At 38.2% G+C, this 25,401-nt stretch overlaps 1 protein-coding gene across 7 annotated transcripts in view; it reads right to left on the bottom strand.

The window, feature by feature from the left end:
- The window catches only part of NAV3 (neuron navigator 3), an 883,898-nt gene that overhangs the window by 15,250 nt on the left and 843,247 nt on the right, over positions 1-25,401 (bottom strand). For all 7 annotated transcript variants that reach the window (XM_061124990.1, XM_061124999.1, XM_061125026.1 and 4 more), the window contains 8 exons: positions 25,063-25,235; positions 23,346-23,499; positions 21,755-21,929; positions 14,327-14,424; positions 11,626-11,721; positions 11,186-11,354; positions 9,532-9,767; positions 599-753 (listed from right to left, as the gene is read on the bottom strand). In XM_061124990.1, the coding sequence (XP_060980973.1) occupies positions 599-753; positions 9,532-9,767; positions 11,186-11,354; positions 11,626-11,721; positions 14,327-14,424; positions 21,755-21,929; positions 23,346-23,499; positions 25,063-25,235 (1,256 nt within the window). The remainder of the gene's footprint in view (positions 1-598; positions 754-9,531; positions 9,768-11,185; positions 11,355-11,625; positions 11,722-14,326; positions 14,425-21,754; positions 21,930-23,345; positions 23,500-25,062; positions 25,236-25,401) is intronic.

The following is a 25,401-nucleotide window of genomic DNA, read 5'->3' as shown; positions in this document are numbered from 1 at the left end:
GTTCTTAATATTTCTGATTCAAACATTCTCTTATTGACAATAGTCTTCCAGACTTTTATCATACATGTAGTAGTTAATATCATCAAGTAAATACTATTGCTAAAAAGCACCTGGGACACAGTTGTTGAATGAATAAATAGACGTTATAAGGGATACACAGAAATTCTTTGTAAACATGGTATAATAGTAATGAAGGCTTCTCAAATTAATGGCCTCCACTGCTGCTGCTGCTGCTGCTAAGTCGCTTCAGTTGTATCCGACTCTGTGCGACCCCATAGACGGCAGCCCATCAGGCTCCGCCGTCCCTGGGATTCTTCAGGCAAGAACACTGGAGTGGCTTGCTATTTCCTTCTCCAATGAATGAAAGTGAAAAGTGAAAGTGAAGTGGCTCAGTCGTGTCCGACTCTTCGCGACTCCACGGACTGCAGCCTACCAGGCTTCTCCGTCCATGGGATTTCCCAGGCAAGAGTACTGGAGTGGGTTGCCATGGCCTTCTCCGAATGGCATCCACTATAGGTCTTAAAAGGAATAAAGGCACAAGAATGCAAATTTGATCACCACTTTTCATACTTGATCATTCAAAATATTTCAAGCATACCATTTATTGTATTTACAGTTGAGAAAACCATTGAAGATATCACTCAAAGAGCCCACATGATGAAGATTATCTAGAATTATTACAACTGGAAGCTCTGCACCATTATTATCAGCACTGCATTGTTCAGCCAGGTTAGCTAGATACTGTTGCAATTCCTTTAAAAAATAAAGAAAACAAACACATCAATGATAAATTCATACTAATGGTAAGCAATTCATAATTTAGGAATAATGCATTTTGTCTTCCATCTGATTTCTGTGATTAAAACTCATAGATCATTCCATTGATATAAAATCTTATTCTACAAAGCAAAAAACATATAATGTTGAAAGTGTACATTTTTAAAGGAAAGAGAAAAGCCAGTACAGAACATCTGAAGCCAATATAAAACTGTAAACACAAGGACATATTTCTCAGTTGTTCTCTCCCTGGAAGAAAGGCAAAAAAAAAAAAAAGAAAAAGATTTCTTGATATGAGCTCTTATGGTAAATCATAAATATTGAGACTCCATTCTTACTTTTGAAATAATTATAAAAATGGATTTTAGCAAGCCTTATAATTTGAGGTATAGACTAAATCCAAAATGATACCCCTAAATTTCCACTTAGTCTCTAAAGGTCTTAATCATTTTGATGAGGTGCATCTGAAAATACAGGCCTGGGATTCAAATAAAACTGTGGTTGGTTGGTTGTTTGATTGACTTATTTGTTATCTGCATGCAACTGTTGTAGTTTAAAACAATGACAAAAGTTGTTGTATTTCATTGGGTCACTTGACATTAGCATTTAACATTTATTAAGTTTCTTGGTTCTTTACAGGTATTTTTCCTTTCTAATAGCTTTTAATCTAAATATGATAACCAGTTCACTGATTGCTGTCACAGATGGGTAGGCCAGAAACATAATTAGGTTTCTTAGAATTATCCTAATCAGTAAGAGCATTTCCATAATATTTGCATATTTACAATGACATTTTCAATTTGTAAATCTTGAGCAGGGTTAAAATCAATTTCATGATGGATTTTGAAAATAATGAATAGAATTCCAAATGATAAGTATGTAGTTTTTTATTCTTTCAACACAGATTTAGCAAGTGCCTACTTTGTGCCAGGTACTCTGGCATCCAGGATTTAGAGCTTACTTCTACATTCCAGGCGTTAGAGTTGACAGACAAAAGGGCAGGCCAATAAGTAAGTCACAGTGCAGTGTGATAAGTGAAATGCACAAAGCACTACAGAAAAACTAAAGAGAGAGATCTACTTCAGATTTAAGGCTCAGAGAAATAGGCTATGGGGGTGGGAGGTATAACAGAAGAATAAGGAGTAAAGCAGAAGAGCTGGAAGATATGAGTGTGTGATGTGTTTGGAGAAATACTAGTGGTCTGCTTTTGCAGAAAATGGTACATGGTAGCAGTGATCAACGAGAGAAAACAGAAAAGACTGAATCCATGCAGAGAAATTTGGATTTTACTATATAAACACAAACACCATTCATATGCTGCTGCTGTTTTGACAAGGGTAGAGAATTTATCAAAGAAAACATATATATGGAGGATTTGTCATTGTTCAGTAGCTCAGTCATGTCTGACTCTCTGTGACCCCATGGACTGTAGCACACCAGGCTCCCCTGTTCTTCACCAACTCTCAGAACTTGCTTGAACTTATATCCATTGAATCGGTGATGCCATCTAATCATCTCATTCTCTGCTGTCCCCTTCTCTTCCTGCCTTCAATCTTTCCCATCACCAGGATCTTTTCTAATGAGTCAGCTTTTAGCATCAGGTGGCCAGAGTACTGGAGCTTCAGTTTCAGCATCAATTCTTCCAATGAATATTCAGTGTTGATTTTCTTTAGGATTGACTGGTTTGATCTCCTTGCAGTCCAAGGGACTCTCAAGAGTCTTCTTCAACATCACAATTCAAAAGCATCAATTCTTCAGTGCTCAGCCTTCTTTATGGTACAACTCTCACATCCATACATGACTACTGGAAAAACCATAGCTTTGACTATATGGACTTTTGTTAGCAAAGTAATGTCTCTGCTTCTTAATATGCTGTGTAGGTGTCATAGCTTTACTTGCAAGGAGCAAGTGTCTTTTAATGGAGATGCTTGAAGGACAGGATGATAAATTAGAAATGGAAAAACCAATCAAGATGCTTACTGCCTTGAGTAGGTTAGGCACATACAATATGCAGATAACTACAATTCACAGTGGAAAATAATACATTACCTCAAAAGAGTATACAACAAAGATTTTGTTCACTGCATATAAAGGTTACTTGTGGCTTCTGGGAAAGACTTTCTGATGGCAGTATTATTTGCTATTAACTTTTTATTCTAAAGGTTAGGCAATATTTTGATACTTAAAAACGGAAGACTAGCTTTCCACATAGAGATAAAGGCAAAACACAAAAATATGAGCTCCACGTAGGAAAGAACTAGTAGTATGTGTTTTGTGAAAGAGTTGTAAATAAATTGGAAAGAAAAGTTTGCAACTTTGAATGATTGCTAAGACTACTGAACTTTTCCTACTGACAGTGAAGAAACATTGACTATTTTGGAGATCTGCGTAATGTAGCCAGAATCATGATTTTGAAGTGAGGTAAATATATTGTTTAACTCTATACTCTGAGCACATCATGAGAAAAGGTGGGCTGGATGAGTTACCAGCTGGAATCAACATAGGTGGGAGAAATAGCCACAACCTCAGATATGTGGATGATACCACCCTAATGGCAGAAAGAAACAGGCAAACAGGAACTAAAGAGCCTCTTGATGAGGGTGAAGGAAGAGAGTGAAAGAGCCAGCTTAAAACTAAATACTAAGAAGAAAAACCAAGATCATGGCATCCAGCCCCATTATTTCATGGTAAATAGAGGAGGAAAAGGTGGAAGTAGTGTCATATTTCCTCTTCTGGGGCTCTAAAATCACTTCGAATGGTGACTGCAGCCATGAAATCAGAAGATGTTTGCTTCTTGGCAGGAAAGTTATGACAAACCTAGACAGTGTGTTGAAAAGCAGAAACATTACTCTGTCGACAAAGGTCCGTATAGTCAAGGCAATGGTCTTCCCAGTGGTCATGTACAGTTGTGAGAGTTGGACCATCAAGAAGGTGGGGAGGTGAAGAACAGATGCCTCTGAACTGTGGTGCTGGAGAAGACTCCTAAGAGTCCCCTAGACAGCAAGGAGATCAAACCATCAATCTTAAGGGGAATCAACCCTGAATATTCGTTGGAAGGACTGATGCTGAGCTGAAATTCCAGTATTTTGGTCATCCGATGTGAATAGCTGACTCGTTGGAAAAGTCCCTGATGCTGGGACAGATGGAGGGAAGAAGGAGAAGAGGGCATCAGAGGATGAGATTGTTGGGTGGCATCATCACTGATACAAGGGACATGAACTGGGGCAAACTTCAGGAGATGGTGAGGGACAGGGAGGCCTGGCCTGCTGCAGTCCATGGAGTCACAAACAGTCAGACACAACTGGGCAACTGAACAACAAGTATATTGTAAAGGAAGAAGAGAAATCAGCCAAGAGAATACCGAAATTGCTGAAGCCAGGACACACTGTGGGACTCCAGAGGAATAACAGAAATATGGGAAGATTTTTGACCTAGAGCAGACAGCAATGGGGAGTCACTGCTGGATTTTAAAGTGGTCAGCTTTTAATTATGAAAAGACATTCTATTTCCACGATGTGAAAGCAAAAAGAGACAGAGAGAGAGAATTGGAATTTAATGGAAGTTGTAAATCAAGCAGTTAGTAAGCAACTGCAGTAGCCCAGGTAAGTGATAGAGTGTTCATTTGGATGGGAGGGTGGCGGCAGCCGAGATGGATAGAAGAAGATGCATTTGTGATACATTTTCAGAGTTGAAATTGGCATTTCTAAACATGCATATTTACTATACTAATGGAAACTTATCTGTAAGCTAACAGAAGTGTCTATCATATGGAAGACGGGCATGGCTAATAGTGTCCAACTGGACACTATTAAGTTCAAACAAGGGAGCTATCTAGATAAGAACAGAAGTGGGGGAGAAGAGAATGGTGAGGAATATTTTCATTCACTGGAAGGTGAAGGAAAAACAGTCAGTGGATGACACTAAGAAGGAGCTTGCTAGAAGGTAGGAGGGAAACAAGGAGTGAATTCCATAATCATGAAAATGAGAACAATTTCTAGAAAGGGGGATCAATTATAGTAATCTGGTATACATAAATCAAAAGAGAGAAGGGAGGAGGTAGGCGAGGGAGAGGAGGAAGGGGAGGAAGTGAAGCAGGGAGGCGGTTGGGGGAGGGAGGTGGGAAAAGGGAGGTGGAGAAGCTTGACTTGGATTTGGTAAATAAGAAATCACTGGGTAATTTCTGAAAAAATAGGGCTATAAGATTCTATTACAGTTCTCTTTTGTCTTGAGACTGGTAGCTGATTCCTTTGGGAATCATTCAGTCAGAAGTAGAAATAGGCAAATACAAATAATTCAGTAATATAAATTGAGTCTTTTTTTTTAAATTCCATTTTTAAACCCCTTCATGATCTTCACCCTAGCTTAACTGGGGTAAAATCTTAGATTGAAATATTGATGAATTAGCATTAGGAGTTTCATGTCCAAGATCTAATAAGGCAGAAAAAAAAAAAAAAACAACTAGGTATATCTACCAGATGGATATTGATAATGAGATTAATCCCATACTTTGAAAATATACACAGAACACAGCGGTTGCATAAAAACTATTGATCACTGCTTCCCCTCATTTTGACTCTAGACACACTCAAAATGAATCTGCCAAGTCCAGCTTTCTGATCTTTTCCCACCTAACATTCCAAATGGCTTCAGCTGGCCACATATTCTTTACTAAATCCATCTCTAGCCTTCTGGGCCCACTGTATCCAATGTCACAAAGTGTAATTATTTATGTGTCCTGCTTTCAATCAAAATATTCCAGCTGGCAGCTCAAGAGAGGGCTTGAAGAAAGGGAAGAGGGGCAGAATGTAAAATGCAGAGACACCAAAAACATGAAAAGGTTTTTCCTCATTTGATGGTTTATTGTTGGACTTTTTTGGAATCAGTGAGTACTTTGCGCCTTTGTCCCTTCAGAGCTATCCGAGGCATAGCACAAAGCATGTCAGCAGTTACGAAGCTCGGTTTCTCAGGGAAGTCATTGACTTCACACCTAATTCACCCTTTACTTTAGTAAACCGACACTTAGCTGTGCCTCCCACAGTTCTAACCTGCCATCCCCATCTCCTATACCACTCTCACATACCATCAACTCCCTGAAAATAACTGTGAATTCTCTAACATTGTGGCAAGAACTGGCCAAATTCTCTGGCCAGGACCTGGCATCCAGCATTGCTGACAGCTCATTCAAATCTTACAATCATAGAGAAATAATAAACATTTGTTAGTTGTATTTTGCGCTTTCTTGGTGACGAATGCTATGTGATTTGTCCGTGGATTTCTTCCTATAACTGTTTTCTAGCATCATTCATTCTGTTCACTTTTGTCATGCTTTATTACTTTATAATAAAAAAGATTAAACTGACCTCATAATGGCACAAGTGATTTTATTCAGAAAAAGTAGAAAATAAGAGTGCTGGCTGTATTTGCTCAAATTTTAAAGGCTATATAAATTGTTATTGCTTAAAAATATCTCCAAGCACTAAACATTTTTTAACTGAAATAAAAATAACTTAGCTATAACAGTGTACTATGGAATGAGGCAAAATTTAGAACTAATGTAAGTTACCCTACTTTATTTTAGCATGTCAAATTATATCCTGAGGAAGGCCGGTTCATTTGACTCACAATTTGACTTTAAGTGATTCTCCAACTTTATCAGAGTACCATTTCCTCTAATAAATCTATTCTCCTACTTTCCAACCAGTTGCTTTTTTTTTTCAGAAAGGAGGTAACTTCTAAAGAGCTCTTTCACATTAACATTAAGGAAAAATCAAAGAGAACACAGAGTAGTTAAGATAAGTCAATTCTATCATTTTGGCTGAAAAGAAACAAAATATGTTAAAGCTTTTAAATAGAGCTATGAGGAGACCCAGAATTCACTGGAGGCTTTAAACATGTAGGCTGAAGCAAACAAACAACTGTGTCTTCTGCTTTTACTTAGAGAAGAGTTTAATATTCCGTCTCACGTGCCATGTCTCTCTACCTGAAATGAGACTGTTTGGTTCGTCAGCAACTGAATAGTGCTGAATTCCAAGGATGTAGTCAGAATTCACGTGCTCTATTGAGTCAACATTAGGAGATAACATCATGCCTTATACACAACTCTGTTCTCCTTGAAAAATACATATAAGACAATGTGAACAAAGGTCTGTGTGTGTCACAGGGGTGGGTGGTCTGTGTGGGTCTGTGTGTATTTGTATAAGAAATACTCTTTGGAGCCAAGAGCTATAATTAGTAACTGTGGGCAACTCTTAGACAGTGCTTGCTGTGTGTACTATTCTATCTCCCTGCTTCTATTTGTCTCTCTCTCTCACTGTCTCTCTCTCTGTCTCTCACAGACAGTCACTCCTTTAGTCCTTAACACAACTTCACTATTTCCCCCATTTTATAGCTGGGAAAACTGAGGCACAAAGAAATTCAAGAATCAGCCCTAGGTTCCACAGTTGGTCGGTGTCATGAACTTGATGAACTACTCAGGCATTTTTGTTCAAGAAATTAAACATCTTTCAAGAATTTAGTGGTTTTGGGCTGCTTTGGGGAGTCATGTTTATTTTCTAAATATTTGTAGGAGGGAGGTTACTGTGAGACTGGGTCAGTTTAGATCATTTAACCAGGTCATTTTTGAAAAAAAAATCACAGTGGCCTAGAGTCATCTGGTTAACTTCGAGGCATTGCTGATAACAGATGCAGTTTCCTAAGAGAAGCTCAGCCTGCGCTGACTGAGAATGTAATTAGTAACTATCAGTAAAAGTTTAGCCCCGTGTTAGAGATATGTTAGGCATCAACTATTTTCTTTTTAAAATTGTTTATTTTGCTTGGAGTATATGGAAGTACTGGCTGAATTTTATATCCCCTCATGACTATTTAAGAGCTGAGAGTGTTCAGGATGATAATTCTGGTATACTAGACTCATCTCACACACTAGCAAAGTAATGCTCAAAATTCTCCAAGCCAGGCTTCAACAGTATGTGAACCATGAACTTCCAGATATTCAAGCTGGATTTAGAAAAGGTAGAGGAACAAGAGATCAAATTGCCATCATCCGTTGGATCATCAAAAAAGCAAGAGAGTTCCAGAAAAACATCTATTTCTGCTTTATTGACTACACTAAAGCCTTTGACTGTGTGGATCACAATACTGTGGAAAATTCTTCAAGAGATGGGAATAACACACCACCTGACCTGCCTCCTGAGAAATCTGTATAAAGGTCAAGAAGCAACAGTTAGAAATGGACATGGAACAACTGACTGGTTCCAAATCGGGAAAGGAGAACATCAAGGCTGTATATTGTCACCTTGCTTATTTAACTTATATGCAGAGTACATCATGAGAAATGCTGGGCTGGATGAAGCACAAGCTGGAATCAAGATTGCTGGGAGAAATATCAATAACCTCAGATACACAGATGACACCACCCTTATGGCAGAAAATGAAGAGGAACTAAAGAGCCTCTTGATGAAATTGAAAGAAGAGAGTGAAAAAGTTGGCTTAAAACTCAATATTCAGGAAACTAAGATCATGGCATCCAGTCCCATCACTTCATGGCAAATAGATGGGAAAACAACAGAAACAGTGACAGACTTTATATTTTGGGGCTCCAAAATCACTGCAGATGGTGACTGCAGCCATTAAATTAAAAGATGCTTGCTCCTTGGAAGAAAAGCTATGACCAAACTAGATGGCATATTAAAAAGCAGAGATGTTATTTGCCAGCAAAGATCTCTCTAGTCAAAGCTATGGTTTTTCCAGTAGTCATGTATGGATGTGAGAGTTGGACCATAAAGAAAGCTGAGCACTGAGGAATTGATGCTTTTGAACTATGGTGTTGGAGAAGAGTCTTGAGAGTCCGTTGGACAGCAAGGAGATCCAACCAGTCCATCCTAAAGGAAATCAGTCCTGAATATTCATTGTAAGGGCCGATGCTAAAGCTGAAACTGCAATACTTTGGCCACCTAATGCCAATAACTGACTCACTGGAAAAGACCCTGATGCTGGGAAAGATTGAAGGTGGCAGGAGAAAGGGACAACAGAGGATGACATGGTTGGACAGCATCACCGACTTAATGGAGATGAGTTTGGGTAAACTCTGGAAGTTGGTGATGGACAGTGAAGGCTGGCGTGCTGCAGTCCATGGGGTTGCAAAGAACATGACTGAGCAACTGAACTGAACTGAACTGACTGAGACCTTAGTTGATGGTGAAATGGAATACTATTCAATTTCCTAAAGTTCCTACACAGAAATCCTATAGAAATATGATGTAAACAAATTTCTGCTCCCAGAATTTCTGCTTAGAATATTTTAATTATACCCAAATTTCCATTGCTGCAATATTCCACTTCATTCCTTGTTCATTATGACCCAGAGCAGATACTGACTTGTGTAAAGCTCTGATTCCTCCAGGAAGAGTTCTGGCCTCTTGCTTCTATAGTATTTGCATGGATCTCTTTTTGCTCTAACACTTCCTAAATGGATGTCTAAGAGAAATTAGACAATAGAGACCTTGTTCTGTTCTTCTGTAAATTCCCTATGTGTGTGAAGTACTAGATAACTGAATGCCACTGAGTAGTCTTATTCAAATTCACAAAATAGGGTTTATTCATTCTCCAGATTCTAGCCTTAGCCAATGAGATAGATACGTTTCCATGCACAATATGGAAGTTTCATATAATCTTAAAGCTTAGCTGAGTAATACACTTATGGATAAATAGCAGTAGTTGTCTTAGGAGTCTTACCTTAAGTAAGGTAAGTTGACTTACCTTACTAGACTTGTGGTCCACATTAAAAGTGGCAATTGCATCCTCTGTTTTTTTCCTCCCAGATTTGGTTATTACATATTCAGCAAGTTTGTGTGCTAAGTAGGTCTTTCCAGTACCACTAGGTCCTGAGAGTATAATTCTGTGATGCTCCATCAACAAGTTAAAGTATCTTTGGGTAATTGGTTTAGGAATCAGAGTATCAAAAACAAAACTGTCCAAACTGTTTTCTTCTACCCCTGAAGGGAGAAACAAAGGGAAGAGAATGGCTTATGGTTCTACATAAGCTAGACTTTAAAAAAGTGTCAACTGGCAACTGGGCTTTGTTAGCCAGAGGAGTAACAATCCTTGCAAGAGACTTTCCTTGACATTTCTGTCTCACAAACATGACTTGCTATTTTAAGACAGAAAACATCAGTAATAAGGCAGAGTGAACATATGAATGAAAGCAAGCCATTTGCTTTTCCTGAGACTCTCTCCCCTGCCTACTTCATGCTTTCCACTTATGTTTCCACAGAGAAATGGAAGCATTACTGTGAATTCTATCAAGAACCATCCTTCTCTTTGAAGGTGGTAGTTTTGTTAAGCATAAATATAAAAATTAAAATAAAATGTATAAATATGTGTTCCTCTCTCTTTCTTTCTCTTTTCTCCTTCTCTTTACTTCCTTCTAGCTCTCATTGTACATCCCTGTTACACCATCACTTAAGCTTTTGAAGGATATATATTGTGATATTTGGCAAGGAATTAAGGAGAGCAACAGTATCTTCTTTTACTAACTCAACTGTCTTAATCATAAAATCAAATATTGACAAATCTCTCTATTAATCCACTGTTACATAGATGTGTTCTGAACTCATTAACATATGTGAATGATAAATTATGGAGACAAGGATGCTTGAGATATTCCATTTGCCTGGAAATAATCACATTGTTCAAAGCAAAAGAATTTCTCATCCCTGGTTGTTAACTTCCACTCTCTATCCCCAGTGGGTATTTACTGAATATGTGCTTAGTCTTTTCTTTTTTTTTTTTTGGTTTTTTTTTTGTGCTTAGTCTTTTCATTGCATCCAACTCTTTGTGACCTCATGGATTGTAGCCTGCCAGGCTCCTCTGTCCATGGGATTCTCCAGGAGAGATCACTTGACTGGGTAGCTATTCCCTTCTCCAAGGGATCTTCCCAACCCAGGGATCAAACTTGGGCCTCCTGCATTGCAGGCAGATTTTTTTTTTTACCATCTAAGCTACCGGGGAAGCCCTTGTTGAGTATATATATTTCAAAATTGAAGGTATAGGGATGAATATATTACCTTAGAATACACAATAAACTTTTAGAAATCTCCCCTAAATCAAAGAGGATAATGTAGAAAACCTAGAAATTTGAAATTTGACGCATCACATTCCTCTGTGAGTCCTCGAGAATCTTCAAAATTACATCTCAAAACTCAGACTTTAATTTACTTGATTTTCTGTTTTTAGTTGGATTTTTGTGTTTTTAATATAAATATGGTTCATTTCATACCCAAACTATTAAAGTAGTTAGCCTACTTTTCAAATATGAAAATTTAAAGTAAAACTGCAAAAAAAAAAAAAAAAAAGGAAAATAAACACTGGTAAAAATGCAATTGTGGGGTTCTTTTTCCACTTTTATTTTTACCTTTCAGGTTCACAGTGATGACGTTATTATCACCAACAAGGTATCCACAAGGCAGCAGCTCAGGCACTTCTAGGCTATGGGATCTAATTAAATCTCCTACACAGTAGCTGGCAATGCAGTCAGAGCTCAGACCAAGGCTAGTGGAGGTATCAATTCTGAACACATATTCCTAAAATTGTATACACAAAGAGCAAAGTCAAAACAGGGGTACAACTCTGCTACCAGTGTAAAATTCATGGGGATATGAAACTAGCTGTCAAGAATTTTAGAATTGGGTGCTACAATAACTATTAAGATCACACAGCATAAAGAGAAAACTTTCCTTAATATTTAAAATGCAGGCGAGGAAAAGCAGATAGGGACATGCCATTAAAGTTAAGGGAAGCATTCAAAATGAAACACGTTTGAAAATTAGTATTAGAATATCTTGTACAACGTACCTTAAAGAGACGTCTAATTACACCATCTAAGACATCCCACTTGGTTTTTCCACTAACACCAATGGATCCTATCAAATATGCCTGAGACTTCTGATCCTAAGTAAGATCAAAATAAAATAAGATAAAACCCAACTGTATCTTGTTTTGTTATATCTACTAAAAATATTAATATTGGTGGTGATTAACACTAAAATATATATCAAACTTTTGGTTTATATAATAATAGACATATACAGTGAATTATACAAAATACCCCAGCAAACAAAGCAACCAAAGTAACTAATTAACTAACAAGCAAAGTAACAGGAATAGCAACAAAACAAGAGAGAAAGAGGTTAGATGAAGTGGTATGGCCCAGGAAAACTGATCCATGACCTGTTCAGTAGAAAGGAAAGGTCCAGGAGAGAACAGTCTTCCATTTTAGCGAGCAGGTACTTTTCCGAAGAGGAGCAGCTTGGTGGGAAGGAGATGGTGATAGAGATGCAATAGAACTATATCCTGAGTCCTAAAATCTCATCTTAATGTTTTTGCAATCTAAATGTTAAGTCCAAAACTCAGTTTATTATTTTGTATTTAGATTATCTCTAAAATCGAATCCAAATTTGAAAAATAAGTTATCCATGGTAGTATGGCATTCATATATTCACACCTCAGGTTCCACTTTGAATTTATCAGAAAATTCAATATTTAGAATACTTGCCAGGATATCCTACAGGATTACAAGAAATCCTTGAAGATTCTTGGAGAATCTTCAAAATTGTATCTCAAAACCCAAAGACTTTCATTTACTTGATTTTTTTTTTTGGTAGGGTTTTTGTGTTTTAAATATAAACATGGCTCATTTCATAGCAAAACTATTAAACTGGTTAGCTTACTTTTCTTTTTATTTTATTTTATTTTATTTTATTTTTTTTTCTTTTTTTATTATTATTATTTTTTTTTTCCAGTGGGTTTTGTCATACATTGATATGAATCAGCCATGGATTTACATGTATTCCCAATCCCGATCCCCCCTCCCACCTCCCTCTCCACTCGATTCCTCTGGGTCTTCCCAGTGCACCAGGCCGGAGCACTTGTCTCATGCATCCCACCTGGGCTGGTGATCTGTTTCACCATAGATACTTTTCAAATATGAAAGTCTAAAGTGAAACTACATCTACCATGTAATTAAGAAAAGTGATGTTAGGTCAAGTCATTTAGCTGGCTCAGACCTCCATTTCTTCATCTATAACATTTAACTCTATAAGGGAAAATCATTATCACCACTACTTAGATATAACCTGAAACCAATATTTGTTTAAAAAAAAGTTCGAAATTCATAGCAAAACCACTGTTATTTTTAAACTACTGTTATAGACTGAACATTCTTTTTCCACTCAAATTCATGTGTTAAAACCACAACTGCCAACTGATGGTGTTTGGAAATGGAGTCAGCAAGAGGGAATAAGAGTTAAATTAGGTCATGAGAGTGGGTCTGACATCATAGGATCAGTAGCCTTCTAAGTAGGGGAAGTAAGAGAGAGATCTCTCTCTCTCCCCAGGACATAGCCAGGAAGGTTCCATTTGCAACCCAAAGAGAAAGCCCTTTTCCACCAAACCAGACAGCACCTTGAGCTTGGACTTAATAACCAGGAGAAAACAAATTTCCATTGTTTAAGCCATCCACTATGTAGTATTTTGTTATGCTAACTCAAGAAGACTAAGACAACTACTTTTTAACATTCAGAAATATTGTCTTTCAGAATTATTTTGAAAAAGAAAACTTGTTTTCCTAATGTAACTGAGTCAAAATGGACATGCTTACAGTGCTCTTAAGCAGCTGCTTTTAAATCAGAGATCTTCAAGCTTCACTGAGACTATTATAGTCTTTTACAAAAAGACCCACATGGGAAATTCAGGCACAGATATGCAGCTCAAGCAGAAAGCTTATGGCATTAGATTTCTTGGAATATATGCTCAATGAAAAAATTCACAATTGCTAGCTCACTTTTCAAACTTAAATACTTCAATTATCTTAAAATTCTAAAGTTCTTTGCTCTTCTGTTTGATAAAAAAAGAAAAATTGGATATTTACAAATTTGTATTTTTGGCCACTGAAATGCAGTTTCAACTTGCAAAAATATTTTTTGTTTCAAGAAGAGTCTAGGATCAGGATGGCATTGCCAATTTGAAGGCAATATTTGATTCCAGAAAAATTAAATATTTGCCTTTTCAGCTAAGGCCTTGCTTAAAAATGATACACACAAGCAGCATTAATGGACATTGGTATAATGAGTCTAACAAAATATATATATCTTTTCAGTGTCTAGAATAGCCATATAGATTATAATCTCCTCTTTGTAAAAATACCATCTTGACAGTTCTAGCAACACAGTACCATACATCATAAATATCACCTGTATTTAGTTAGATAAGATGTTTATGTCAAAGTAAGCCATGTGTTTTTTTTAGGTTTTAGGAATGAGGGTGGCTGACAAGTGCTACTGTTTTCAGTGAATAAACATGAAGTACGGAGACACATTTCTATCTATAGGATGAGGCCATTTCTTTTGAGTCCCTAACTTTCATGCTTTTAGAAACATATTAAACCAATGCCAAGACAAACACTGCTGGTAGTATATTTATCAGGACAAATACTCATTTCAATATATTTGACTCAAGGTCATTCACAGTAATAAAGCGCTTAAAATTAAAGAAATACCTTTGCTCGACTGTAGCCCTTGCTTATGGAGACTATAATTTTCACACTGCGGCCATCTTTATGTCCAGTTGCATCACCAGGATCATCCAGCAAAATATCTACCAAATTTTCAAAGAAACACACAAATACACACATAACAGAATCACGTTAGCTCAGATTTGTCTACTGTCATCATTTTCTCCCCTCTAGTTTTATGTTTTTCAATGGGAATATTTACCTTTTCTGCCATCCATTCTAACTTAACACATGTGAAAAACCTCAGCTTTCAAGAAGATGGGTGGCTGTGGATGGGTTAAAGTTTTCATCTAAGACTTCATTTCTGTTTTCAAAGATCTTCCCCCAACTGTTGGGCCATCACATTAGGTGAGGAAATAAGGGGCTTCTTTTCCTGTTATGCACAGGTCTGAGTAATACCTGAATAATATTTAGTTACCATCATAATTGCCACAAATTGAAAAGTAATCTGATTTTCTATATAGCTGAAAATACCCAAGCTCAAAACCCATGAAATTATGAATGCAAAGGTGCTGAGGTTGACTGTCAACTGAAATTATTTTCAAGCATTTGGTACAAACACAGCTATATGACTACTTTTCCTTATATCTGTAACTTTAGGTCCTGTTTTGAATTTCAATGATGGCATTATACTTCCCTGAATAAATATATTAATTATTGCTCTTCTGTCCCCTTTCTGCTCACAATTTCAAAACAAAAATGATATTTCTAGTAATCAGCTAAGAGTTACAGAAGCATGATAAAGCTAGTTAACCTTTAAACTACCAACTTTAAATGTGATTAAAGAGTAATTTTTTAAATATAGTATATGAGATCAATGTTCAGTTTGGAGAATGAGTAAGGCAAACTATCCCACATATGTTTTCCTTTGACAATGATGATATTGTAGAGGCATATTTAATATGAAGATAGTGTTCTGGGGACAAAGGAAACTTAGCTACATGTTGAAGATCACATGTGCCTGGTGACAAGAGGACTCAGTTGCTCAAATTGTAAATTCAGAGAGACAAGGACTTTGACTGCATCATTATATTCAAGAAACAATTTCATCAAATGGGTTCTGAAAATAAAATGGTTCTATTACTTTAATAATTGGAATATGCAATTTTGCAAAGAAAGGAGTTTAAAAAATGCCATAATACCATAACAATCAAAAACAAATTTAGAGTTTAAGGAATAAGGAGTTTTTTTGCTAGAAATTTTTAAATTGTCAAAGAGAATCTCCCTTACTGGAATTAATTTTTTTTTTTTTTACTAGATTAACATCCTCCTGGTTTCATCTTTTTGCTTATCCTGCTCAAAACTCTTCCTAAGTGTCATTTTAATTCTCATTCCTTTTCTCAAAATAAAGTGGCTAATAATTCACATCTAGATATCTTATAATTCATGACCAAATCACCTTTAGTACTTTGTTCGATTATTCACAACTGTTCATAAATATTAAAAAATAATTATTTAAAATAATAATTTATTAAGCATCAAAGAAATCAGGTACTGTACTGGGCATTGGGAATGAATACCATGGTAGGAAAGAATATGAATTCCCTGCTCTATCACTTATTGAGCTAATTATAGTAATCACTTCCCTAAGTCTCGATTTCTTCATCTATAAAATGAGTTATAAAAGCATCAGCTTGGCAGAGTTATTGGGCGCATAACAGACAATGCATTTAAAGCACTTTATCCTCAGTATTTAGTAAGTTCATCTGTTCTAACCATTACTCCTTTTCTCTGTATGTCTACTGTAACTCCTTGTATTAACAGTTGGAGGAGAATACCGCTGCTCACTCTGGGTCTCCTCATCGGGACACAGAAGGGATGGTCACCTAAGCAAACAACTCCGATGGAAAACAAATAACAGCCAATTTGAGATAGGGTTCTTTGTGTTTTGTTTTTGGTTTATTTATTTATTTATTTATTTTTGGGAAAAAAAGTTATGGTCCTCTGTCAACATATTGAAAAAAAAAAGAATAAAAATTTTGCCATTCTGGTTCCAATCAAGTGAAATTCTGACAAGAAAAACAAAGGTCTTTTCACACCTCTGTCTTCACTGGATGCATGGAACATGCACTATTATTTCAGGAACTGGACGTCTGTCAATTGTCCTCTGTCTTGTCTACTTCTTTTTTTTTAAATTAATCATGTACTCTACAACGCTTTTCTGTTAAAAAGCCCCAGCATAAAAGGACTTCTGATTGTCAAGTTTGAGCCCACTAACCATGCAGAGTTCCAAAGAATAGCAAGGAGAGATAAGAAAGCCTTCCTTAATGATCAATGCAAAGAAATAGAGGAAAACAAAAGAACGGGAAAGACTATAGATCTCTTCAAGAAAATTAGAGCTACAAAGGGAACATTTCATGCAAAGATGGGCACAATAAAGGACAGAAACGGCATGGACCTAACAGAAGCCAAAGATATTCAGAAGAGATGGCAAGAATACACAGAAGAACTGTACAAAAAAGATCTTCACGACCCAGATAAAATGATGGTGTGATCACTCACACTCACCTAGAGCCAGACATCCTGGAATGTGAAGTCAAGTGGGCCTTAGGAAGCATCACTATGAACAAAGTTAGTGGAGATATTGGAATTCCAGTTGAGCTACTTCAAATATTAAAAGATGATGCTGTGAAAGTGCTGCACTCAATATATCAGCAAATTTGGAAAACTCAGCAGTGGTCACAGGACTGGAAAAGGTCAGTTTTCGTTCCAATCCCAAAGAAAGGCAATGCCAAGGAATGCTCAAACTACCGCACAACTGCACTCATCTCACATGCTAGTAAAGTAATGCTCAAAATTCTCCAAGCCAGGCTTTGGCAATATGTGAACCGTGAATTCCAGATGCTTAGCTGGTTTTAGAAAAGGCAGAGGAACAAGAGATCAAATTGCCAACATCTGCTGGATCATCGAAAAAGCAACAGAGCTCCAGAAAAACATCTACTTCTGCTTTATTGACTATGCCAAAGCCTTTGACTGTGTGGATCACAATAACTGTGGAAAATTCTGAAGAAGATGGGAATACCAGACCACCTGACCTGCCTCCTGAGAAACCTGTATGCAATCAGGTAGCAATAGTTAGAACTTGACATGGAACAAAAGACTGGTTCCAAATAGGACAAGGAGTACGTCAAGGCCGTATATTGTCACCCTGCTTATTTAACTTACATGCAGAGTACATCATGAGAAACACTGGGCTGGAAGAAGCACAAGCTGGAATCAAGATTGCTGGGAGAAATATCAATAACCTCAGATGGGCAGATGATACCACCCTTATGGGAGAAAGTAAAGAAGAACTAAAGAGCCTCTTGATGAAAGTGAAAGAGGAGAGTGAAAAAGTTGGCTTAAAACTCAACATTCAGAAAACTAAGATCATGACATCCAGCCCCATCACTTCATGGCAAATAGATGGGGAAACAGTGGGAACAGTGGCTGACTTTATTTTGTGGGGCTCTGAAATCACTGCAGATGGTGATTGCAGCCATGAAATTAAAAGACGCTTACTCCTCGGAAGGAAAGTTATGACCAACCTCAGTTCAGTTCAGTTCAGTGGCTCAGTCGTTCTGACTTTTTGTGACCCCATGAATCCCAGCACACCAGGACTCCCTGTCCATCACCAACTCCTGGAGTTCACCCAAACTCATGTCCATTGAGTTAGTAATGCCATCCAGCCATCTCATCTTCTGTTGTCCCCTTCTCCTCCTGCCCCCAATCCCTCCCAGCATCACGGTCTTTTCCAATGAGTCAACTCTTCACATGAGGTGGCCGAAACACTGGAGTTTCAGCTTCAGCATCAATCCTTCCAATGAACACCCAGGACTGATCTCCCTTAGGATGGACTGATTGGATCTCCTTGAAGTCTGAGGGACTCTCAAGAGTCTTCTCCAACACCACAGTTCAAAAGCATCAATTTTTCGGCACTCAGCTTTCTTCACAGTCCAACTCTCACATCCATACATGACCAATGGAAAAACCATAGACTTGACTAGATGGACCTTGGTTGGCAAAGTAATGTCTCTGCTTTTTAATATGCTATCTAGGTTGGTCATAACTTTCCTTCCAAGGAGTAAGTGTCTTTTAATTTCATGGCTGCAATCACCATCTGCAGTGATTTTGGAGCCCCAAAAAAGTAAAGTCTGACATGGTTTCCACTGTTTCCCCTTTTATTTCCCATGAAGTGATGGGACCAGATGCCATGATCTTAGTTTTCTGAATGTTGAGCTTTAAGTCAACTTTTTCACTCTCCTCTTTCACTTTCATCAAGAGGGTTTTCAGTTCCTCTTCACTTTCTGCCATAAGGGTGGTGTCATCTGTATATCTGAGGTTATTGATATTTCTCTTGGCAATCTTAATTCCAGCTTGTGCTTCTTCCAGCCCAGCGTTTCTCATGATATACTCTGCATGTAAGTTAAATAAGCAGGGTGACAATATACAGCCTTGACATACTCCTTGTCCTATTTGGAACCAGTCTGTTGTTCCATGTCCAGTTCTAACTGTTGCTTCCTGACCTGCATAAAGGTTTCTCAAGAGGCGGGTCAGGTGGTCTGGTATTCCCATCTCTTTCAGAATTTTCCACAGTTTATTGTGATCCACATAGTCAAAGGCTTTGGCATAGTCAATAAAGCAGAAGTAGATGTTTTTCTGGAACTCTCTTGCTTTTTCAATGATCCAGCAGAATTGATCCAGTTGGCAATTTGATCTCTGGTTCCTCTGCCTTTTCTAAAACCAGCTTGAACATATTGAAGTTAATGGTTCACGTATTGCTGAAGCCTGGCTTGGAGAATTTTGAGCATTTCTTTACTAGCATGTGAGATGAGTGCAATTGTGCGGTAGATTGACAACATGTTAAAAAGCAGAGACATTACTCTGTCAACAAAGGTCCATCTAGTCAAGGCTATGGTTTTTCCAGTAGTCATGTGTGGATGTGGGAGTTGGACTACAAAGAAAGCTGAGCACCGAAGAATTGATGCTTTTGAACTGTGGTGTTGGAGAAGACTCTTGACTGTCCCTTGGACTGCAAGGAGATCCAACCAGTCCATCCTACAGGATAGGTGTTCACTGGAAGGACTGATGCTGAAGCTGAAACTCCAATACTTTGGCCACCTCATGCGAAGAGCTGACTCACTGGAAAAGACCCTGATGCTGGGAAAGATTAAGGGCAGGAGGGGAAGGGGACAACAGAGGATGAGATGGTTGGATGGCATCACCGACTCGATGGACATGCGTTTGGGTTTACTCCGGGAGTTGGTGATGGACAGGGAGGCCTGGCGTGCTGCAGTTCATGGCGTCGCAAAGAGTCAGACACGACTGAGAGACTGAACTGAACTGAAACAATCGTGAAGGGAAAGAAGCTCTCCTAGTCAAGTGATGTCAAGTTATTTAATTTTTTTGCCAGTTCAGACACACGAATCACACTTAAAAAATAACTGAGGGAAGAAAATAATACAATAATAAAGTAAATGATGAAATGGAGAATTATAAAGCACATTAAAAAAGAAAATATCCTGCATCACCAAATTGTCCCAAATTCTGAGTCATGGCCATCAAATGGCCACAGAAGTTGTAAATTTAATTTCTTTGATTTTATATCTACCTTTATGAGTCGTAGCCTTCCCTAGACATTAGTTGTGGTATAATTTTTACATAGCCATTCTTTCTAAACTACTTTCAGTACTAAATTTGCCTCCTTCAAACCTGATCATATTTCCTTGGGCTAAAACAAAATGATATAACAGGCCATAAAATCCCACCATTAAGCCATCCTGTAAGGTACTAACCCTTACGAAGTGAGGCCCCAGGACGCAGGAAAGCACTGACTGCCGTTAGGTGTGGATCCTACTTCACTTCTCTCAGATCCATCACTCAGAAGCCAACATATAGGATGTGGCTCAGGACCCTCAGATTTAAAGTTTTTGTTCTTTTCTTCCCCCATCTTTTGAAGAAAGTGGTGATAACACCTCATGGATAATTTATACATTCAAGTTATCACCATATTTCTATAGCTTTATTTTACCTAATGACTTATAAGTTCATTTAACTATAACCTCTGTTTTTTCTTGCTCTGTGTTCAGTCCTGTCTGACTCTTTGTGACCCCACGAACTGTAGCCTTCCAGGCTCCTCTGTCTATAGGGATTCCCCAGGCCAGACTACTGGAGTGGGCAGCCCTTCCCTTCTTCAGGGGACCCGCCCAATCCAGGGATCGAACCGGGGTCTCCTGCACTGCAGGCTGATTCTTTTACCAGCTGAGCTACTGGTACTAATATTTCTTTGGCTTGATGTGTTTTCTCAGAATTCATTTTCCTTCCCCAATCCCTGCCAAATGGTATAAAACACTGTTTCCATGAACTTAAGGGAATTCCTACTTACCTTTTAGTTTTCAGCTACCTTTTATAAGAAAGCACGTATGCATTTGGGCCATTCATTTTACCCCATGAAGGGAAGATATAATTTGTAGAATTTTGCAAATTCTGACCTTTTAGAAGCAAGAGATATGATTTATTAACATATCATCAGTATCAGCTTGTTGTATATCTGTTTGTGTTTTTCACCTTACCTTTGTTTTTTCTATACTTTAGTGTAGGCAAGTCATGAAGTTTCTCAGTTCTAGCATGGGATCTAAAATTGCCCAGGAACATGCAAATTATTGGTTTTCCAGCGTCATCTAGTGGCTGTGCTTTGTAATCACCACAGATCCTCCGGTAAATCTTTTCTCAACCAGGTCCTTCATGTATTCAAAAATGATTAAACGCTGTGTGCGCGCGCTCAATTAAAGGAGCACTTATACTTCATAAGTGAATAATTCATCAGATATTAAGACAATGGTATGTTATATGATTCTATTTTCAACTGACTAAATCGGCACCCTTATTCTGAACGCAATGCTGGAATCCAGTGTTTCCTTTTTGTCTGTTCGGTGACAGTTTAACAGAGCTGTAGTCTGGTGAGAGAGGAGCACTGTATTCTGCCTGGGCTGCAAAACGCAGGTCACCTAGTCAAATTTAGGCATAGGTCCTGAAACACCTGTAAATGGGCTTCCCGCACCTAAAAAGCCATCAAATTGCACGGGGCTCTGATAATATAGTGATGAGTACGAACGACCATCACTGAGAATATTACTCCTTCGTCCTGTCTGTAATCCTGGAGGAAGCACTTCTCAAGCACAAATAATTGTTTTAAAAAATGATATGAAAACCATACCTCTAAGTCATTTCACTCTTTTACACAGAATGTTCTTTGAAAATGATCATGACAGAGAATGAAGTTATAAGGAAAAGGGCTCTCTCTGAGAATGAGGGTGTTAACGCTTTGAAGGGGGAATGGGTGAGGCCTGCGGTGGGCAAGGGTCTCCGAATTCGAGCGTCCTCGCCTGTGGAGCCTCCGGCACGCCTCGGCGCAGGCAGCGCGCGCAGAATCACCTGAGGTGACGGACTCGGCGGCGTTGAGGTTGCTCAGCGAGAGCCCCAGGGACCGGCGGGAGGACGAGGAGGAGGTGCTGCTGGCGGACTCGGACGCGGGCCGAGCGGGCTTCGCGACGTGCCCCGTCTCCGCCTTCAGCCGGTCGTTCTCGGCCTTCAGGACTTCAATCTCGTTCTGCGGTGAGAGCGGGAAACACGGAAAACGTGGCGCCAAGCGGAAGAGAAAAGGGTGTCAACTCTCTTAGTAGTGGTAATCAGCGTGTGTGTGTTTTAATGTGGTGAGACAGTAAATAAATATAAATTATGAAAACAAGATTTCCTTCCAAAGAAGGAAAAGTAAATATCTTTCTCTGTCTCCCACATATACATATTCAGATATTCACAAATACAGATACACTGACCAGTGGAATTTTTCTATACTTAAAAAAAAAAATCTATCATGTATTTGAGGAGTTTTCCAGGATGTGTTCTCACCTGAATTAAGAACATAATTGAAGAGGTCATTCCATTTCTCATTTTAGAATTAAACACTACAACATATATAAAAACAGATAACCAACAGAGAGACCTACTATATACTCAATATTTTGTAAAAACTTATAAGGGAAAAGAATCTAAAGAGAATGTATCTATATCTATCTATATTCAGTTATATATATATAACTGAATCACTGTGCCGTACATCTGACACTTTGTAATACAACATTATAAATCAACTATGCTTTAATAAAATAAAAATGTTTAAAAATTAATGAAATACTATTAATACCTCATAGTAGAAAATGCCCTTCATAATACTCTGAATTCAGGGAGAGTTGAAAACCACAGTAAAACAAAAGTAATATAAATGAAGTGATTTAAAATTATCACTTCAGAATCCTAGCTAATGTCTGAAAAAGTTTTTGTTCCTTCAAAACAGGGCATGAAGCTCATAGAAACAACACAAGCCTTTTGATGACTATATCAGTGATATAGGAATCTGCTTGGCAACAAGCTTTTCCTGTTTCAGTCATCTGTGGTACCAAGTGATTACTGGCTGACAATAATAAAACGAAAGTCGGAGCACAGACTGATTCTGAATTTAGCCTTTGGATCCTTCCAAGACATACAAAAGCTTTACTTTGACAGAGGGCACTGTACATCACTTTTACTTTCATATTTAGAAAGCTTGTGTTATATTTCTGTCCTTTCCTCATTTCATTTGTTTTTCAATAAAAAATAGGTAAAGGTGTTTGAAAGTCAGATTTCAAAATTATAGGAAAAAGTTGCCAAGGGTAAATCATGGGAAAGTGAAGAAGCAAGGGCTGTGGTCGTTTCTCTGAAAACTTAGCTCTCAGCCAATTCAATCACTAGAAAAGTGCCTTCAATGGTCCTTGAGGGCAACCAGCCAGTTTGCACTCCCATTTCCAAACCTGGATTTGACAAAATTCTCCAACCGATATTAGGAAAGGAGTTGCAGAGATTAAAGGAAAAGAGTGCATTTCCAAAAGGGATTTAAATGTGAGATTTGCTTTTGCAATAACTGAGAGGAGAGAATAAGCAGCATTTTAAATCTCTCCTGTTCATTCCTTGCAGGTGCTTACAGACCAACCTGCATCCGGTTCATGGCTTCCCGGATCTGATCGAGATGATGTGCAGAGCTGAGGGCCTCCAGCCGAATATCTGTTAATTTTAATTCCTTTTCTCTGAGCTCACTCTTCAACTGCAGAATTATCTCTGCCTCAGCCTCTGTGCATTCACAGATCCTGAAGAAAGAAACAAGCACAAAATCAGCGGTTGGGGAAGCCAGAGGATTAGGAAAGGCAATGATTCTTTTAAAAGCTGAACTGCAATATTATCCAGCAGGTACAGAGATTATTTGCTGCTGGCAAAACCTAGAGAAAAGGAAAAAAGAGTTCTACCAACGGTAACACATTCATAGGTTCAAAACTGAAAAGAGTAGGCCTTTGTCTCTCTCTCTTTTTTTGATCTCTATTTTTTGAAGTTGAAAAACAACCTATCTTTACTGTATAGAAACTGATACTCAAAATTGCCTTGTTGCTGATATTTATGGGGCTGAAAGTCAGAGTAGTACTGCATCTCATTCAACCATTTTCTCAAGAGACTTAACCTTCTATTTGCAACATATTAAATTTGTTTAAAACAAAGTTATTATGCATTAAAATGTTGATTTCTAGTTTTATAAAATTTTGCAAAGAATAACCTTATTTGCCATAATACTATCTTCAGGTTACCACAAAACTTCAAAATAAATACTGTAGACAAATCAGGGAGATTAGTTTTGGACATTTAAGTAATGGATGAGTGTTATATAATCCTGGTAGGCTCAGCTGATTTAGGAGGTCAGCTAATGAAACTGAAGCAAGGTTTCAACACAAACAAGCAGGCTAGTTGGGGCTGCTTGAAGGTCACACACACTACATCCTTACTGTCGTTGTGGTGGTATTTTGCAGACAGCTTGGGAGGAAATGTGTCAAAAGAAGTTCTTTTATATTAATGAATATCTTTTCTATTTAAAATGCGAGGATTAAGTTGCTGGTCACAAAATGATAGTGCTATGTTCTTCTAAGTCAGGGAATTATAGTGGGTGTGCAAGGTCTTAAATGGTTCTATTTGTGGCCCTGATGTATATGCCAGCTCTGGGGAGCTGCCGTCACGGGCACACACGGAATCTGAACTAAATAGTATACAGAACAAAGAGAATTATCAGAGCACATGTTTTACATTCTAAATATTTTATTCTTATAACATTATAGTGGGATACTATAAAAAATGCTATGCTAGATTATCTAACACATGAAGAAAAATGGATTGCAGTTTGGCTTAAGGTAACAAAATTTTACTTCCACAACAGGAGGGCAGAGGAGGTCATTATTGTTGAAACACATGCGAGTGATTTTAGAGAAAGCAGGAGTGAACACTGCTTAGGTTAGAACTGGGATCTTGGCAGTTTTCATGCATCACACTCCATTTTACCGGGATCTATGCTTGTAGATCACAGGGCCATTTTGCCGTTTCTTTGGTGGCCAGACAAGGGGTGACCTGCATTTAATGCACAGTTAGATAGATAGAAGGACAAATGCCAGTGAAAATAATAACTTAGAAAAGGGGAGAATGAGATCAAGAAACATTCACGTTCTAATGTATGGAAAACAGAAGAGAAATGAATGCTGTCTGCTATTCTAAGGACAATCTGGAAATACTGGACACAGAGACAGTGCTGTGGTTCCATTCGGAACACACATGTGGGCCTGGCCTGAAGTCGTCTTCAATAGATTCTTCCTCATGCTGCAGAGGGGGTGACTTACGCAGAGGCCGACTGCGAGGGCTTCATGGAGGCTGACCCACAGTCACCTCCGTTGTGGGGCAACTTGGGGGATGCCGGAAGGGACGAATCTGTAAGCTCTTCAATGTCTGAATGTGAGGAAGGAGGCTTGGTGGACTTTTTCTTCCCAAAGGCTTGTTTGAATGAGCTTCTCAGCTGCAAGAAGGACAGAAATTACCTTCCTTGTCTATTTGCACTGGGGGCATCTCGCTTTGGGCCGTTAGTTTGCAGGCGCCATCCTAGCCACTGCCTGGGGTCAGTATGTATAAGCAAAGGATTAACAGCTGCAGCACGGTATCTCTAATTTAAAAAAAAAAAAAAA

This window comes from Dama dama, chromosome 3 (genome assembly GCF_033118175.1).
Source record: "Dama dama isolate Ldn47 chromosome 3, ASM3311817v1, whole genome shotgun sequence".
Classification (NCBI taxonomy): Eukaryota; Metazoa; Chordata; class Mammalia; order Artiodactyla; family Cervidae; genus Dama; species Dama dama.
The sequence above is the reverse complement of the archived record's forward strand: the minus strand, read 5'-3'. Positions and strand labels throughout refer to the sequence as shown.